This window comes from Aphelocoma coerulescens, chromosome 7 (genome assembly GCF_041296385.1).
Source record: "Aphelocoma coerulescens isolate FSJ_1873_10779 chromosome 7, UR_Acoe_1.0, whole genome shotgun sequence".
In the NCBI taxonomy this organism is placed as follows: Eukaryota; Metazoa; Chordata; class Aves; order Passeriformes; family Corvidae; genus Aphelocoma; species Aphelocoma coerulescens.
Genome location: NC_091021.1, coordinates 20,099,735 through 20,119,441, shown reverse-complemented (window position 1 = coordinate 20,119,441; position 19,707 = coordinate 20,099,735). Strand labels below are relative to the sequence as shown.

General features: G+C 37.2%; 1 protein-coding gene across 2 annotated transcripts in view; it reads right to left on the bottom strand.

The window, feature by feature from the left end:
- Positions 1–19,707, bottom strand: part of LRP2 (LDL receptor related protein 2) — a 118,094-nt gene that overhangs the window by 12,853 nt on the left and 85,534 nt on the right. For both annotated transcript variants that reach the window (XM_069020729.1, XM_069020730.1), the window contains exons 53-68: positions 18,851–19,074; positions 18,264–18,441; positions 17,136–17,332; positions 15,327–15,572; positions 14,528–14,656; positions 14,253–14,372; positions 13,559–13,675; positions 13,174–13,290; positions 12,192–12,329; positions 11,350–11,472; positions 9,430–9,558; positions 6,804–6,935; positions 5,341–5,472; positions 3,573–3,716; positions 2,627–2,792; positions 500–628 (exon numbers count right to left, since the gene is read on the bottom strand). In XM_069020729.1, coding sequence (XP_068876830.1) covers positions 500–628; positions 2,627–2,792; positions 3,573–3,716; positions 5,341–5,472; positions 6,804–6,935; positions 9,430–9,558; positions 11,350–11,472; positions 12,192–12,329; positions 13,174–13,290; positions 13,559–13,675; positions 14,253–14,372; positions 14,528–14,656; positions 15,327–15,572; positions 17,136–17,332; positions 18,264–18,441; positions 18,851–19,074 — 2,421 coding nt within the window. The remainder of the gene's footprint in view (positions 1–499; positions 629–2,626; positions 2,793–3,572; positions 3,717–5,340; positions 5,473–6,803; positions 6,936–9,429; positions 9,559–11,349; positions 11,473–12,191; positions 12,330–13,173; positions 13,291–13,558; positions 13,676–14,252; positions 14,373–14,527; positions 14,657–15,326; positions 15,573–17,135; positions 17,333–18,263; positions 18,442–18,850; positions 19,075–19,707) is intronic.

Genomic DNA, 19,707 nt, shown 5'->3' with positions numbered 1-19,707 from the left:
AACATCCATCAGTCACAATAAAGCTGTAGCATCCAGGTCACTTCAGGGAGCCATGCTGCTGTACTCCAACTGAGGGAAGCACATATCACAGTATCTGATGATTTACCATTTAATCCAAGTTGCAGCAAGCCCAGCTGTTGAATGTACAAGTGCATTTACATTGCTTTTTCCCGTGGAGGAGGCTATCACTGTCCTGCTTGGAGCTGGTGAAGAGACATTCCCATCTATTTCCCTGTTTCAGTAGTAACAGAGAAATTTGGTGTGCACATAATAATGTAGAAAAGTGATTTTTATTTGAAACATCTGGCCTTGTCACCAACACAAGCATCCACATTAAATCTGATCTTAAAATGCTTTCCCATGCTCACAAACTTTGCAATGTTAGTAAAGGGAAGTTACGGAAAACATTCCCTTAGTCTTTCCTGAAAAAATTACACTGTGGGGTTTTTTGGTTTTGAAAAGCATTTGAAATAATTCTGGTAAGTCCTGCAGTACTCACCCACGTTTTGGATTGACAGCAATAGCTGCTGGTTGATCCAGTTGAGAAAAAATAAGCCATTTTCTATACCGTCCATCTAATTTTGCCACCTCTATGCGATTAGTCCCTGCATCAGTCCAGTAAAGATGTCTGAATTACATAAAACACAAAACATTCCAAAAGTGAATAGTTTACACTTGGAAGAGGAATAAAAAAATTAAGAAGAAACTCTCCATCAGACTTGAACAAAATGAATATAATGAACCTGCATTGATTACTGAACTTGTATAGAATATACAGACCCTAAATATAGGTAAGTTTAGAAAATGTGATCTGTTGGCTCACTAGTTTTTTTCCTCTAAAAATGTTTCTGCAGCTACCTCTGGTCCCTGTCAAATAATCTTCATTGAAGGGCTACTGAAAACTTTCATTGTTAATTTTAAGAAGCAGAGGTGGCTAATAAGCATCTTTAAAGACTATGTTTTCCAGGAGATGATAAGGTTCATTACAAGAAAAATTGATTTACCATGTAATTTATGCAGCAGCTCTGGAGATATATACAGCTTATTAGTTCACAGCTCCCCCTCTAGACTTTTTTCTTCTGACAGACATACTAATGAATAAATTGTTGCCACATCAGATGCAAATGCTTTTAGTCCTAATAAATAGGGCACTCACTCTAGTTTTCCTTGGATTTTGTTTATCTTTTTCATCATGCCTTTATTATTTTTTTGACTTTAGATAATAAACAGACTCATTATTATGCACTCACTAATTACGCAGTGCCTTCTGATTGAATAAATTATCTCCTAACTGGGCTGGGAATGTGAAAAAATACTGTAATTCCTATTTAGCAGATGAGCAGCAAGACTAAGTGTCTCAAACCATGGGTAACATTTTATATAATGTGCAGGTAATTAAATGTGGTTTTTTAAAATACATTTCAACATTGTACTGAAATCAGTGCAGCACTGTTTGGAGTGCTGAAGATGCTCACCAAGATGAAGCTGAAGCCTCACCAGAATGCTTATGATATATATCCTTGATGCTTGCTCTCATGACCATACGGATTTGTGACTAGAGATTCAGACACTCCCCTTCTGCCATCAGAGATATTTTGTTTTCTAGGTGCCTCCAGTTCATGAAGCAAACAGCAAAATAACCCAAGGGCTAGCCTAGACCCTATCTCTAAACTCTATCTCTAAACTACTCTATCTCTAAACTACTGGAAAAAAAGATAATTTTTTTCACTTTTTCTCAGGATTTTGTATCCAAAATCTGGCAACAGCATTCAGAAGTTTGACTAATCTCTATAACCTCTGTCCATTCAGCTTCAAACAGAATTCTGACTACATTTCATAGTGTTCATCTACAAACATCAGGTTCCTCTCAACATTATACTAAATGAATTACAGCTATGTCTGTCCACCACATCCTTTAACAGTTATATTGCAAAATGAAATGACACCATAAACATCAGAGTCAAACTCCCAAGAGTCAGGCCCAACTTTGTCCCAGCTCTTCTCAAAGGTAGTAAACATAAGGAGTGATCTCATGATTTCTATGATTAAGTAAAAAAAATTACCATGTTTAAGGCTAAAAAAATCCACAGCCAATAAAAGGGAGGAAAAACTGTGAAACACAATTACAAAAACGTAACCATTTTCTGAGAAAACACATCTATTCATCAAACTTCATAGCTACTTCTGGTTTGGGATTGCTCATATAGCACAGGGTTGGCAAGGAATGAGCAAAGATAAAAGACAGAATTCCATTGTGGGCTGGGGAGCTTTCCTTCCTACAGCAAAGAAAGCTTGTTCCCTGGAGCCTACCTAAGTCATTGAAGAAGAATCCATCTGACATGAAGGCTAGTGTGTTATCTATCACTTTACTGAAGCACAATTGATCTGCCAGTTGCAGAGTAATGCCACCTTCCTCAGAGAATATGTGATACAGTCAGCCTCATGCATTTTATCTATTAACCTGATGTCTGAGCAAGGACAGATGACTACATTGTCCTGAACTACCTTCAGACTAGACATATTCAGAGACAATTCATAAGGAAGAAAAAAGTGTATTTTGCACAGCCTGATCAAATACTTGACACATTCAAGGTACAGCATTTTTCTAGCTTTTCAGTGTACTTACCTTCCAACCCAGTCAACAGCTAACCCATCAGGTTTAACTATGTATTTGAGATTCAAGTCAACTTCCTTTGTTGGATTGTTCCTACTGCTGTCAAACGTGGGGAGATAAGCACGTTTGATGGCTCCAAACTCAGAACCCTGTCCCAGAATGCTGAAGTACACAATACCTTAAAAAAGATGATAAATGTCGAGTTAATTACATATTTGTTGAAAATTCTAATCTTTCAGAGGTTCTTGTGTGAAGTTACCAGCTGCACTTATCTATGAATAAGGTAAAAGTTGTCTGTTCAACTAAATTACATTGTGTTAGTATGTAAATTTTAAAGTCATCCATCATAGGCAAGATATACATCTAAAGTGATCTTGAACTGTATTATCAAGAAATATACATCACATTTTTCAATAGTAGAGGATCTTAGCTCTGAAACCTTTACACATGACTTTAAGAGTCATTTAGACACTTATAACCCTAAGGAGCAAGTATGGCCCAGGACAGTGGCCTGTGGAAATGGCAAAAATAGGGAACCTGAAGAAGAAGCAAAAATATAAGTTAATACAGGGATCTATTGGCTATTCCTGCTTAGTATAAGGATTAGTTCTTGCAAGACTTGTGCCAGGTTTGGGAACTGGCAGAGGCAGAAGAAAAAGGAAAGGGTTAATTAATAACAGTCCTCTACTGCAGCATAGTCCTAAAGAGCTACAATTCTACAGCTAAATTCACACTGAAATGAAAGGAAAACCAGATCAAAATCTAGATAAACTAAATTAAAGCATTAAAAGAAACCACACTGATGCTGGAGAATGAGTAGAGGGGAGGGGCACATTCAACTGAGACCTGGCCAGTTGATCTAATTTGATTTTGCTTTCCAGTGTAAATTAAACACCTATGATACAGAAATGCACCTTTTTAAACCAACCATTGCATGGTTGAGTACTAGCATACTCACTCAGGCCTATCCCTTCAGGGTCCCAGTCATAATCCAGAGCTTGGATGCGCTCCTGATTATCGATATAGTCAGAGTATTGTTCTGATGAGATATTGTACCTTCGAATCCGCACATTATCTGGCAGCAGTAACAATGGAGGATTCCCTGGGAAACAATAATGAATTTACTTTCATGTCTTTCTCATTTTAGAAAAAACAGATGAAAATCACTTCTAAACTAAATGGGATTTTCACAAGTTGTATCTGTACAAGAAGCAGAGGGAATGTAGAGACACTTCTAAAGCTTCAGAGATATTCAAACCTCATGGCTTTGCAAAATTCATAAAAATTTAAATGCTTACCACTGAGGATATTATTATTGCTTTCACCATAGATCTCGTGCAGAGATAATTCCTTAAAAATGCTTAAACATTACATTGTTGGCATATCACCACATCTCAAAACCAGAATGCCACTACACACTACACAATTCCACTTTCCCTCTCCAAGTACAGCTAACAGTTTTGAAAGTACAAATAAATTGCCAGTCCCTTAAGCCGTGACATGTCAAAGTTCTACCTTATTGTTTTTAAATTCTAATGTCTCCATATTCAGATGAATGTTCTCCTGACCACAGTTAAATTTTGGGTTAGCCTAATAACATCCCATTTGGCCCTCATTTATGAGGGCTGTGAGATTGTACTATAAAGCATGGCAGAATTCTGGGCATACATAGAAATAGAACTTTAGGCACAACAAATTTCATTATGTTACCAGCTACAGTTGTATTATATTCTGTCACTTAGCCTTGAACACTTTATGTGTCTAGATGCTTCCTGAATAAAGCCTGTGAAGAAGGGTATCAAAGAACTGGATTTCTGACACATGCACAAAGAGGCAGCCAGGCAGAAACTGAGGTGTGAACGTCCTTTTGCATTTCAAGCCAAACACTCAGCAGTAAATATTTGCTGAACTAGGCCCCTGGACTGGTAACCTGGAGATGCCATATTACAAATAATTTTTAGGTTTCAAAGCCTCCAGTAGCATGTAGGTTTGGTCACAGGCATTCTGTTCGACTATTTGACTAGGCACACCATATTTCTATCATTTATCTGTTACAGCTATTAAAGTGTAACTACTTTTCTAAACACAGTACTGTTTTTGTTTTTTATATAACACTGCTCCATTGTCACTTTTTTCTATTTTCTTCACCTCTTTTTTTTTTTATTATTACTGATCTATTACTATTATTTTCTGAATCAACTCTACCTATTCAAGGACTGCCACACACTGTAGTCACTGCACTGAGGTATGATAAAAAGTCAGTGACTGATCTGAAATACTGGCCAAAGCCCTTCTGTTTGTGTGCATCAGTCCATGAACAATGAGTGGCAACCTGTCATCAAACTGCCTTTGATTTATGCTAGTTTAATGCAACTTTTTTCTGGTGCATTATTTTGTTGAAAAAATCTAAACTTCAGCAATCAGCAACATTAATTTCCTTCTGATGACAACCACAGGATACCATGTTTATGTTTGCAGAAAATTTCAGGAGAAACAAAGGCAGGCATCCAAATCAAGGTATTATTTCTAATGTTTACAATTGGAAGCAGAGATGAGCAGTTTTATTCCTGTTTATAGAATAGGTGGAATACATAGATAATATCTTAAAAAATAAGGTTTGGTTTTCATTATTCCCTTCTTGTAAAAGAGAGTATTACATTCAATAAGTTGCTATATTGCACTTGCTCTTTACATGTGGCAATCAATCTCGCTATCAGTTAACATACCATCAGCTGCACACTGTTTGCCTTGCTGATCACCCACAGACCTGAAGCCATCTGCACAGAAACATTCATAGCTTCCTTTGGAATTCTTGCAGTCCTGGGTGCATGTTCCAAAGATCTCACACTCATTGATATCTAGACACAAGAAGAGAAAATATTGCTAGAACTTGATCTCTTTCTTGTTTAGTCTTTAGGAGTCTCAAGGCTGACCTCATTGCTCTCTACAGCCCACTCAAGGGAGGTTGTAGTGAGGTGGGAGCCAGTCTCTTCTACGGTGCCTGCAGTGAGAGGAGCTGAGGAGATAGTCTTAAGATGAGACAGGGGAAATTCAGGTTAGATATTAGAAAAAAACCCTTTCACTCTTAGGGTGGTGAGGTATCGGAGAAGGTTACCCAGGGAGGCAGTGGTCACCATCCCTGGAGCTGTTTCAGAGGCATCTGCATCTGGTGCTGGGTGATGGTTTGGTGGTTTAGGGGTTACAGTGGTGGTGCTGGGTTGACGGTTGGACTGGATATCCTTAAAGGCCTCTTCCAACCTTGATGATTCTATGCTGGTCATCTTTATTCCATGAAGTGGTAGGTTTGTGCCTTCCCCACATACTCTAAAAGATCAGGTACCTGATAAGCAATCCTTAAAATCAGCATCTGTTATCAAAGAGAACTCTTCATCACTCATCTACTGTTCACCATGTCTTAACTACACATTGCCAATAACTGCCTTACTGCATTCCTGCTTAACGAATTTCTTTTCAGATTTATTTTTGTGTGAAATGACTAAGGCAAGACAAAAGATAAGGTATGACTAAAATGATATGCAAGAGCAAAGTTTTCTTGAAATGCTGAAGCAAAGACACATAGTCCTCAGAAACTGTATCAGCAGGAAGGAAAGGGAGGGGTGGCCTTGGATCATGTTTAATAAAACTACACAAATTGTCCACAAGAGCTGGGAGAAACAAGCAGAAATGTTCTCATCTAAACATACTGAAATAGCAACTGGTAAGGTACTATACCGCATGACCACAAATATGGCCTTTGAGTAGACTCCTCACCACATTTTATCTGCATAAAACCCAGGGCAAAAATATGGCACAACACACCTTTTTGGTAGGTCTGTTTGGGAGCAGAACAGAAGAAGAGTATAATCTGCAGTAAGTTTGTTTTCAATAAGAAAAAAAAAACCATAAAATTTCTATCCCTCAGATTGCAAAGATATAACAAAACCTATATGCAAAAACATATCTACAGCCACCAAAAGCTTAAAAGAAGTCTGAACTGGGGAGACAATTTTTTGTTGAATGAGGGATACATGATAGAAAACACGGCTCAGCAGCAAAACTTTTTAGAAAGCATCTGCTAAATGTATAAAAATCCTGTTAGAATGTGAAAATGAGTGGTCACATTAGAATGATGAAGTGACAGGTCACTGAACACTTATCAGTGAGAAGATATTTACAAGATTAAAAATACCTTCACAGGAGTTGCGGTTAGTTTCACTGGCCTTGTACCCTGGCCTACAGGAACAGATAAAGCCTCCTTCATTCAGGTTGGTACAGTTATGTTCACAGATATTTTCTGCACAAGTTCGCTCTGTTCCAGGATCTGAAGGAAAAAAAAAGAAAATGAAAGAAAGCAAATGATACAATTATAACCAAAAAACTAAGTGATAAGTGGGAGGCATAAAAATGTGGTCATTTGGTCATACAATTGAAAATAGTTTTCAGGTAGACAAAGTTAGTTTCCTTTCCTTTTTTTCTAACAAAAATTAGAAGACAATGATAACCACTGGCCAAGAGAGTTGTCAACTGAAAACATGAGAACAGGGTCAGGATAAGAGCCATAACCATTAAAGCTTATTTCTGCTGTCGATATTACCGTGTCCCGCAGCCGTAGGGAGGAGGAGAGAAGATCCAACAGGCAGGAATTGTGCAGCAAGATTGATTTATTTAATTATTTTACAAACTCTTTTTTAGGCATTTTTCTTCACAGTCTAATTGGACAAGGATCAGCCGCCCACTGGGTGGATTGGCTAGAAATCCTAAACATCCATCGTCAAAATATTTTTCTACTGTACCATAAACAAAGTTCTACAAGGTCGCAGGTGTTCATGGTTTACAGAACTTCTGCTAATCTCTTCATGAGAGAGAAAAGTATCCCATGGTTTAGAAGAAGCAGGAAAATTCCTTGCTAACAACATTTTTGTATCCACAAAAGCTCACCTTGCTTAAGAGAAATTACATTCTACATTACCATCAATCTGCAGCAACTGCAGAATTTAAGAGATTTGACCCTAACTCTTAACTTTGCCAACATACCTCTTTCTTATCCAGTGCTTTCTTATCAGCTGAACAAGAAATATCCTCAATTAATATCATGCATAACACAGGCTCTACATTATTAATATCTGGAAACTAGAGAGAAGATGACATGTAGCTCATGCCAAACCTAATCTAAAGCCTACTGAAGTCAGTACAGGTCATTGCACAGAATGCACTGCCCTTTAAAACATTCCTATAATGGAAAAGCCAAGTCAGGGATAATAGTCAGTCTCTAACAGATCATGAAAATTATATTCCTCTGAAAGTACATATAGAATTATATTGGTTCTGACATACTCTATATATGCACAAAATACTTGAGTACAAACTCAAATGTGTTATATAAGCAGAAAAGATAAATAATTTGATTATTGGCAGATCGTGAGGAAAAGCTACAGATGTACAGCAAAAACTTTACATTAAGCTGATTATCTCCTTTTTACATAGACAATTCAGTGCTGATTAAATTAAGTTTAAACAGCTCAATTTAGCATACATGTAAGAAGCATAAATTCATTGTACACACACACACACACAAATATTCTATTTTCATTATAGCGGGTATTTGATGTTGGGAAGGCTCCAAATGTTACCATCTGATCTGTATTCATATTTATCCTCAAAGAGCAGAACGCAGACATCAGAACGTGTCTGTTTCACAATTTCATAGCCTTTTTATACTTCTGTATTTTCATCAAGTCATTGCATTGAGCTATATTACCTAAAGACCATTAGGATGGTAATTAAGACAGAGAAATCAGGTGCTTCAAAATGGACTGCACTATAGGCTTCCACGTTATTTGTATTTTGCAAGTCTGCTGGATTGCAAATTACCAGTGTAGCATTTGGCACACGTTCACTTGAAGCCATCACAGCCTGACAAATTGAAATTACAAGTTTATGCTCATATTACCACTCTGCAGCTGTCTATATATTGACATAAACAGTTAGGATTTTTTTTTCTTTTTGAGATTCCATGGAATACTCTCTCATCTCAAAGTTTAAGTCAAAACTTTTGTATTTAAATGGATGCTAGTAAATTTATAATAAATAGCTAATAAAAGCTGTACAGAGGCTCTAAGAGGGCCATCAAGCAAAGGACTGGTGGTCCTTAAAGAATTCTGTGGTCATGTCCATAAAAAGGAAAATAGAAAATAGAAGCATCTCATTATATTTTTATTTAACAGGGCTAGAGCAATGTACATCAATTCAGAGTCTGCCTGTGAATAACACCATAGGTTGGTCTATTGCAACTATGGTTGAAATAAATGGATGTTCTTGCCTCTGTAATGCAACCCATTTCCAAACAAGATCAAAACGAAGGTGAAACTTTTTTTTGTGATGCACAAATACTCTAAGCCTAAAAAGACTGTGTTCAGAGCACTGAATTTCATAGAATCATGGAATCGTTCAAGTTGAAAAAGATCTTTAAGATCATCAGGTTGTACTATAAACCTAACACTGCCAAGACCCACTAAGCCATGTCTCTAAATACCACATCTACATGTTCTTGAAAGACATGTACAGAAGAATGAAAACAGAAGAGAAAATAAAATGAATGAAAATAATGAAAGAATGAAAACAGAAAATATTGTCATCACTAATTGGATAATCCTAGAACAGGCTTAGTAAAAAACAATAAAATAATTCACACATGCTAATCAAAAAACAATAATCCTTAGTATGCTATTCAAGAAAAAACATGCATTGTTTTTAGTTTCAGAAAATTCTATTTCAACAGCATTGTAATTTTATATTTTATTGATATTATTACTTACTGCAGCCCATTTCATCAAAATGGTCTCCACAGTCATCGTAGTTGTCACAGACATAATGTAGGGGAATGCAATTTCCATTACTGCACTTGAATTCTTCTGTTTTACAAGGTCTTGGTGTTGGCTCTCTACCTACAACGAAGAAGAGAAACATTCCTCTGTCACAGTTTAAACTACAAAGTACCAAAAGACTGCACTATTCCCCATTGCTAATGAGGAAGCTGATGCCATCTGGTGAAACAATGACACGAGTACTTTGGAAGTCTATATAAATTAAAACCATAACCAGGATGTAACATCCTGACTTCTAGTCACATCTCCATGAACTGAAAGAAGTCCTGCTATTTTATAGAAAAGACAAAAGGAAAATTCTTCCTGTTAATAGTTGATTGAACTTTCTTTTTAATAGTGCAAGCTTATTAATATCCTTTAATGATATACTTCATACATCTACTGCAGACTTCAAGAAATTATGGAGATATTAGTAAACTATTAACTTTAAAAATGTTGTACAATTAAGCCAGCAAATAATATTATTAAGCAACCAAAAATATTATTAAACTTGAAAATATACAACACAGTCAGCGAGAACTACTTAAGATATCGGAGAACAAAAACATATTGAATATTAACAGAGCTTCCTCAGGGTCTGGGCCTAAATATCAAGATTGTTAGTATGTGCATAACAGTGCCACAACTTCAGAAAGTATCCATCTCTGTGTTTTAAAAGTCCTGGCTAGCCATCCCATCCCAATTTTACAATACAGCCGAATTCTTTCTTCTTCCTCCTTTTAAGTGGGGTTCATAATAAAATGAAAAAATGTAGCTGGTGCACATAATAAAATATAATATTGTTTTGAAAATCACACTCTATACTTTCAGACAAATGTTTGCTGATTTTGCTACTTGCATAGAGAGCTATAAATACATAGCACTGTCAGAGACTGAAAACAGTTCATGCCTCAAACATTGGTACAAAGTTTTGCTCATTATAAAGAAGAAGAATCAAAGAAGCTTCCCTGAAGAGTGGGACTTTGAACTGAAAGTCAAACTGTTGATTAGATAAAGGGAAATGCATTGTTCAGTCGTCTCAGGCTGGGGAAAGGTATGCATCCACAAACGGCCAAAGCCACCAGCTGCAACTATCCCCAGCTGAGTTTGGGGTGGGGGGAGAGCACAGCTCACAGAAGCCAGGCTTACACAGACTCCCCCCAGCTGACGTGGGAGGAGGAGGTTTTGGGTGCATGGTGCAACCTCTGGTGAGAGGCACTAAACACCCATCCTCTGATTACACAAACCAGCCCAGCTGTGGAACCCCCAACCCCAAAGGCCACATCCACGGGACTTTCACGTGAGAGGCTTGGCCCCACAGGGCTGCACATGATGCAACAGACCCAGAGTCTGCTGTGAGAGACTGACCCCCACCCCAGGGGGACATGCCAGGACATGCCTACCTAGCCTGAGCATATACACCCATGGGACTCTGTGCCTTTTGCGGGGGGGGGGACATTTACCACCAAGAAGACCAGCTGGAGAGGATCAACGGAACATCTCGGGATCCATGGAGTGGTGATATTTTCCTTATTCTGTCTCTGTCACTCTTTCTGCCTCCCCCCCCCCCCCCCCCCCCCCTTTTCTACTTCTTTCTTTCTTCCTCTCTCTCCTTCTCTCATATTTACCATCAAATAAAACCCTTACTATTGTCACTGGCATATGGTCTCATTTGCACCTTAATTCAGGCAGAGGCATTTCTAAGAACCTTAAAACTGGATCATAACAAGTACCAATAACCATAGTTCAAATTATTTCATAGAGAGATCTTCCTTTCATAATTTATGGTAAACTTTGACATCTCTTTGGTATTATTAAATATTAAGCACATCAAAATTACTGAATTTGATGCTCAATTTTGTGTAAACATACAGTGTTCCTCTTTCTCGTCACTTCCATCTCCACAGTCATCCTCCTGGTTGCATAGCTCATGACTGTATATACAGCGATTGTTTTCACATCGGAAACGGAATGGAGAGTCACAGGCAATATCCACTGAAAGCACAGAGGTCAAGTCAGTCACACTTTGATACTTCAGGCCATTGGATTGCAAATTATTCATATCACTTTATCTTGAAACATTTACATGTTTCGTATACTTCAAAAGGTGAGGAGGCATTCAGACACAAAAAAATATTTTCTGCACATTTTGGTTATTATATGTTAGGACATTACAAATTTTTTTTATCAGAAGACAGTTCCTCATTTTAGTCAAAGGCAAATCTCTAACTACATATAACACTGAGGTTTCTAGGTTTGTTTATGAAGTAAATTGACTGGAAATCAAACATGTTATTTAAGTGCATAACAAAACCAGTTTAAGTAGTACCTCCAACACCTAATTATTAGAGCTTCTCAGTCGTATTCACAAAGATGTCCTGACAACATTAATTGCTTTGAAAGTTCAGCACCTTTGACAATATACGTTATCTGAACTGATCTTTAATTTCAAACTGACATTCTTATTTTAGATAACCAACTTGAAAACGTGAAATAGTGTCCTTCTCTCTCTGATATGCTTCTCCCTACTTTTGTAACCATGTATACAAGCATCTGCAAAGCAGTGAGAAACATTGTCAGAGAATGAAGTGAACTTGCATATACAGCAAAATTCTTAGCACTCATCCCGAATAATTACAGTTTGTTTTCTAATTGATCTAGCATACGTAGAGATTAAGCATACTGTTCATTTTAGTATAATTCCTCTCTCTTACAGCAAAGGTGAAGTTCTTCATCAGAGTTATCTCCACAGTCATTATCACCATCACATTTCCAGTATGGCTGAATACAGACATGGTTTTTGCACTCAAACAGCATGGGTGGACAGTATGTACCATTAGGATACCGTGTAGCTGAAGAAAAGAAAATTATTAAGACATTTTCATTTACAACAAAAATTTTATGTTCTCATGAAAAATATTCAGCCCAACCCCACACTATTTTTAAAAACACTTCTCTCCATAATAGGAGATACTATATGAGGCGCTGCAAGGACTGAGTACTTCTTGGCAGCTACAATGTAATTAATTCATTAAATGAATAGTGGAACAACATAAGTTAAACAAGCTTTTGAAAATAAAGAAATTAATTTAACAAATACTACTTGAATTTGTTATTGACGAATCTAGTTCAATAATAAAGATAATTAACCACACTGGCACCAAAAGTGAATGATTGAAAAAGCACATAAGATATCTAATTCCAAAAGTACTCATGTTGATATAGAAAAAAAACCCCACTCATATTCTGTAAAAGCTGTGAAAGGAACTGAACTAAATCAAAGAAAAACCAAAAATATTATTCTACCACCCTATATAAATAAACCACACCCTTGCCCTTTCAATGGCTTCTCATACACTTTCTCCTCCATTTAAGAACAGCCAAATGTTGTATAATTCAGGTTCTAAAAGACAACTGCTGTGATGTACATTCCATGTGTATCTTCTCCTGGACTTGGTAAATACATTCATTTCCTACCATTCAGAATGTATTTACAATCAGTGTAAGAGATGGCAACCCATTGTTATATTAAAAAGCTGATTCAAAATATTATGCTCATCCTGAATTTTTTCTGATATCACTGAGTGTTGTAAAATTCTATATCTCTAAGGAGTCATCTCACTTAAAAATAGGGAAAAGTGCAAATCTTTCCGAAAGTGAGCACAATGAGCACCAATTGCAAAGCCTGAAACTCACGACAAGTTGCTTCATCAGAGAAATCAAGGCAGTCTGCATTTCCATCACATCTGAAGCGCTCTGCAACACAATGTCCACTATCACACTGGAAATAACCTGGGTGGCAGGTCCTCAACTCTGAAAAGATTCAGAAGTAACTGAAATGCCTTTTTGTTCAAAAACAGATAAACTACTTACTTTTAGAGAACAATCTTCTAAAAAAAGTTGGAAACACCCAGACTATTAAAACTGTGGTATTCTCTACTTTTGGCAGAATGACTAAAGTGACAGAGTGAACATTACTTCTTTAAAGATGCTTCCCATAAAAGATCATTTTGCAGAATAATTTATCACATTAGAAGCAACAGCGAGAACATGTAAGAGTTAGCATTCAGATAATACACACCACAGTCACGTTCATCGGAATTGTCTTCACAGTCGTCATCGTGGTCGCAGATCCATCGTGAAGGAATGCAACGCAGATTGTCACAACGGTATTCACTTTCTGTGCACTCACGAGGACCTTTGTTTAAAATGAATGTACAAATATGAAAAGTTCCCCAGATGTAGAGTTAAACATCCACACCTGTCTCATTGAACCAGACAAAACTAATGTGAGCAGATAATGAGGTAAAATCTTTAAAATTAAATGATGTTAAAGCATCATTCTCCCCAAGTACTCTTTAAACATGGTAGACATTCTATGTCCCTCTTGATATAGAAAAAAGGAAAATCATTGCAGACTTTGTTTCAACACAGAATTATACAGAAGCTTTTAACTCAAATCAGAAAATAAACATCCACTATTATTGTTTAAGAAACTAGATAATACTACATTTGCACACAGGACAAAATTCAAATGTCACTTCTTAGTGGAAAACAGGAATTTGTGTTATTGTGATGACGGGATTGATCAGTGTTTTTATGTAACCAGAATGCATCCTTGTGACATCAGTGTGGTATTTCAGCAAATAAAAGACAGACTGTATAAAGCAAAGTATGGTTGCATTTGAGAGCTGTCTGCCTTGTTCTCATAAGAAATAGAAGGATATTTAAGTCATAAGTGGGACTATATCATTACAGACAAAACAAGAACTCACTGCAGTTGTGCTCATCAGAGTTATCTCCACAGTCATCATCTCCATCACACTTCCAGCGCAGCGGGATGCATCGATGATTGTCACAACGGAAATCTCCAAAAGGACTGCAAGTCATCTCCTCTGCAGTGTAGACAGTTTGCCAACAAAACAGCACACATTAGCATAGTCTTTGCCCAGGTACATTTTTACTGAAGGCTTTCAGAAAATCTGTGTGTTTGCAAATTGGAGAAATATTTTAGGCACAGTTATGCTGAAATGACCTCCTCCAAACTTACCACAGCCTTGTTCATCACTGTTGTCTCTACAGTCATCATTCCCATTGCATACTGCCCACAATGGTATGCAACGGTAGTTGGTTCTACAGCTGAACTGTGTGTGATTGTCACATCGATAAGCAGGTCCCACTGAAAGAGGCAGTTGTCAAAATTAGTTGTGTTACTTAGCCATTAACTGTCCTCCTTGCTATTCTGCCTCTCCTAACCTTTTATAACTTACGTTCAATTATTTCAACTAAAAAGACTTATCTGCTAACTTCAGTGTTGTAAAAGAGAAAGTATCAAATGTATCTGATTTAACTATCTTTTCCAATCTATGCTGCTTGTATTCTGCATATACTTTAAACCCATCAAAGGTTCAAATCACACTCATTGTGTTTTTCACCAAATTATTTAGAGCTGGTAACACAGGCAATAGCCCCAAACCTGGGAACCAGAGGAGGCAGCTTGTCCTCAGATGGCAAAACTTGGTCACAAGTTCTTCAAGACACCCATTGGTTCAGAAAGACATGCTAGAGCATATAGGAAAATCCTAGCATCAAGAAAGTCAGAGTGAGATGCTGCCAGTTTCTGACAATCTGGCCAGCAAAAATAAGCCTTCTCCCCTTCAAAAATAAGTAAGTAGTAAATTATCACATAGTCCCTATGTTTTCTAATGCTCTTTACTACACAAATGCAATTAGCTTGCAGAAAATACCCCTTTCCAATAAACTTTCAATCTCAGGCAAATTAAGTACTGTGGTTCACTCTGCTTTTGGTGCACTCTAATACAGGCATCTTACTACAGCTACATGCTTACTGCATTCGTGGAATGGCTCATCAGAGTTATCACCACAATCATCATCCACATCACACTTCCAGGACTGTGGAATGCAGCGGCCATTGTCACATTTAAATTGGCCTGGGGGACAGGTTCTACTGGCACAGTGAGCGCTATCTTCATCCGAATTATCACCACAGTCATCCTCTCTATCACACTGCCAGGCTTCTGGGATACATCGTTTATTGGCACACTGCCACTGATGAGTTTCACACTGATGATTAGCTGAAAGAATACAGATTAGCTGTTAGGATATTGAAATTTACAGAAATGGTCTGCTGCTGTTATATCAGTTGAGCCCTTATGTTTACACCAACAGTTAAAGCCAGAAAAAATTTAAAACATCACATATACTCACCCAGTTAAAGCAATTAAGGTACACATTTCTAACATCCCATGTCATATTTTCTCCAGGCATCTTCAGACAAGCTCACTAAGGCTCTACGTTTTTCTAGGAGCAAGACATACACTACCTTCTCCTAAAGCAGAGGGAAGTAAACCCAGCATTCAACATGATTGAGGCAGGGTCTCCCAGTCACTCCACAGAGGAGCTAAGTGGAACTTTGGCCACGCTATCAGCTTAGGTGTGTATTGCCTGATGGGCCTGTTTCTCTATGAATGAACATGACAGAAAACATAGCAGAAGACTATGCTAGTATTAGCTGCACAACCTACAAATATATAGCCTCTATTCAGAAAGAGGAAAGCACAAAAAGCTGGTATCCACAGTGCTGGCAAATTGGGGTAGCTCTGAAAACAGGAATCAACACTTATCTCTACTTCCAGAATTTCTGTGTCTCACCATACTCCACTCTACTACTTTCTTTTACATACACTGCCAAACTGTTCAAGAGAAAACAGTGTATTATAATTTCCATACATGTCCTAGACCAAAGGATTCTGTTCCCATGCACGAGATAATGAGTAAAAGGAATTACATAGACCTAGACTGACCCAGTATGTTAAAATCAGTGCATTACACAGCTGCTGTATTTCCTCTTTGTAAATTCCCCTGTGGCACACTTAAGATCTTAGCTATTTGAAACTCAGCTAAAATTAACATTTCATTTAATTCTGTCATTGTTAGAAACACTTTGGAATGGAAGGCAATGAAACTATCACTTATATAACTACACTGCTTTCCCCTTCACTTTATATTAGTAAGCTTGCAACTGCTAGAACTATGTTATTTACAAAAAGAGAACTAAGGATATGCTTTTTTAAAATAGACATAAGTATGTGGAATAGCATAGGTTTTAAAGGAGATAACATTATTCCAAAAGCATAATAATGCTACATTTCTATAAGACTGCTGTCACATACAGCTCTCCAAAAAAAATCTTCCCACATGAATTGGATTTTGTGCAATGCAGAGGATGTAATAATTTTGTCCCATCACGCAAAGTAAAATAGAGGGAAAATTAGGCCACCAGTTAGACTGACCTGGGCATTAGGAAGCCTTAGATTCTTCAAAATCACCATGGCTTTACTCAGAGCAAAACAAAGTGAGTCCTGTTTCTAATATTTTATACCTCAGATGGTAATTTATCTCAGTGCAAATCTGTCTCAAAGGTACAGAAACTGTTTATGTTTTGATATAATACATTTTTGCTCTCCTTTACCCTGCTTGCACTGAGGTGAAGTGCTCCAGCAGGTGCAAGACTAGAAAGACTGCATCTGTCTATCTCACCTTTTCATCTTTGAAAAAGAGATAGTGATGATGAAATTTGTATGTTGATTACATGTTTTATACTGGCAAAATACTTTAATTTATTTGTTGGAACATACCACAAAGTACAGGATCTTCGTCTGATCTGTCATGGCAATCTGGCTGGGTATTGCACAAGAAATGTGAACTTGTGCAGTTCCCATCATTACACTGGAACTGCCCCACAGGACAGTACCGCTGCGGACAGGTTGGGGGCTCATCGGAGCCATCTCGACAGTCCCTCTGTCCGTCACATTTCCACCAGATGGGAATACACCTACAAAGAGAAAACGGGGTGTTCTGTGTTGAGAATATGGCTTTACAGATGTACAACCATCCTTTTACAGCACAAAAGACAGTCATGTCTTAGTGTTATTCTTGAAACACCCAAAACATCTTGAATTTTATATCTTCTATTTCATATGTCAAATGCTAACAAAATATGCCAGAATACTGTCACCAGAAACAGATGATAAACAGATGATATTGGTGGACCTCTAGAAGGAAGTTCACAGAAAATAATAACTATTTCATTTTTATGTTTATTTATGGTAATCCTCTCTCATGTTTTTTAGATCAATCTCCAACTGGCTTTTTAATGAGGTAACATTTCAATAGTTCACCCAAACTTTAGCACAATAATTTAACTAGGGATTATTGTTATAACACTGCTTCAAAAGGCAACCCAATAAGCACACCCGCCTCATAGGCTCCAGAGTGCTACATCAGTAGAAGAACTCTTACACCACCATTCCTCTCCCTCCACTGCTGTCTCAGTAAAAGGGGTTATAAATGTGCCCTCACATCAGCTAAAGGCCTTTCCTGGGCCACTGGCAGACAGCATATATTTGGCAGAAACAGATACATTGTAAAAGATGTTTAAAAATAAGAGAAGGTTCCAGGTCTGAGAATTCAACAAGAAACAGTTTCTGTAGGTTCATGTTTCTAACAACCCAAACTTTGCTACATTAGCAATGCCATATAACAGAAAGAAAAAAAGTACTACTTAAGCAACCAGTAAAGAAGTACTTTTCCAAACTGGAAGCCTGTCTTCCTATTTTTCCTGGTTTTCTCTTTGCAAGCAGGTCACAAACTCAATAGTGAGAGCAGAACGAATTCCTAATTTCATGCCCCTTTGAACAAACTAAACTGTAAAATACATCCTTAAAAACACATGTTGAAAAAGCAATGGTGAGCAGTGGACTTACCTCTCAGTGTCTGCACAGAGAAACTGGGTGCTAGAGCACATTGGAAGGCAGTGGGCTGTATTGCCAAACTGTATGACCATGAAGTTATCAGGACATTCACAGGAAAACCCCTGACCACCAGCTTTTATTAGGCAAAGATGAGAACAACCACCATTATTGGTGCCACAAGGATTATTAACTGGTAAAACAGAAGAATAAATAATACCATACTTTATAAATTCCAGAACACAAAGGTTTCAATCTACAATAGATTCCTCTAGTACTGCTTTGAAACCTTAAATAAAAGATGTTGAAAAACAAAACCTAGGTAAGTAGGCATTTCATGAGGAAAATATATGTGATTTCATATACACAAAATGTATGCTATTCAGCCATGATGTTTTAGAAGCTAATTTAAAACTATGCATTACCAGTCATTGCTTTTCAAAGAAAGGGCAATTTATAAATGTAAAGTAGATGCCTACATTTACTCTGTGCATTTTATTCCCCTTGGCAAAGGCAAAAGCTGAGTGCATTCACGACACTTTGCAACTAGTCCCCACATAACAGCTGACTCTCTAAACGCAAATCTAATTCTGTTTCCTCACCAAATGGTTGTCTGTATGGATGGTAAACATGGATGTCAAATGGTCTGTGTGTGGTATTCACAAGAACAGTCCTTTCTGATCCATCATATTTATTTCCTTTTTCAACTGTCCTTGTGTTCCAGTCAGTCCAATATATTGTGTCTTCAAAAATTGTTATTGCAAATGGATGAGGTAGAGTCCCATCATATACTGTATGACGATGATGTCCATCCAGGTCAGAGTACCTCCACAAAGAAAAATTTGTGCAAAACATTCAGATAAATGCTAAAACTTCTTTTCATCTTTTCACATATTATGTATGCTTATGGCACTTCATTATTGGTGACCAGAAACATGCAATGTAGAACTGAGGCTTCGTTATGCCCTAAAGACAGATCACCATCCTCAGCAAATTCATTTTAGCATATGGAGGAAAGTAAAGCAGGCTATTTCAGGGAAATAAATAGAATAGAGTAACATCCACTGAAATGTATAGTCTTCCCACAGAAACACATTAGCTAGAACAATGAAAATTTTGCACATTTTTTGCTTTAACAGCAAGTTATTTTTGTCACAAAAGAGTCTAGCTTGCCTAGATGATTCAGACTGCTAATAACGGAACACTTAAGACAATAATAGGCTTCCTATATTCCTAAATTTTACATGTCTTTCTGATTTAGAGATTCCTCTGGTGAGCTATCTTTGACAAGACTTCACATTTTTACTATTACCTTGCTATATGGGGAAATTATGAAATACAAGAGAGAAGAAACATATAATTAATACAAATTTTTTAAAAGACATTTTTAACACTTTTTCATAGAAAAGGCTGGCAGAAGAATTAATGTAGAGAAGAATAGAAGTAAATACAAATATAA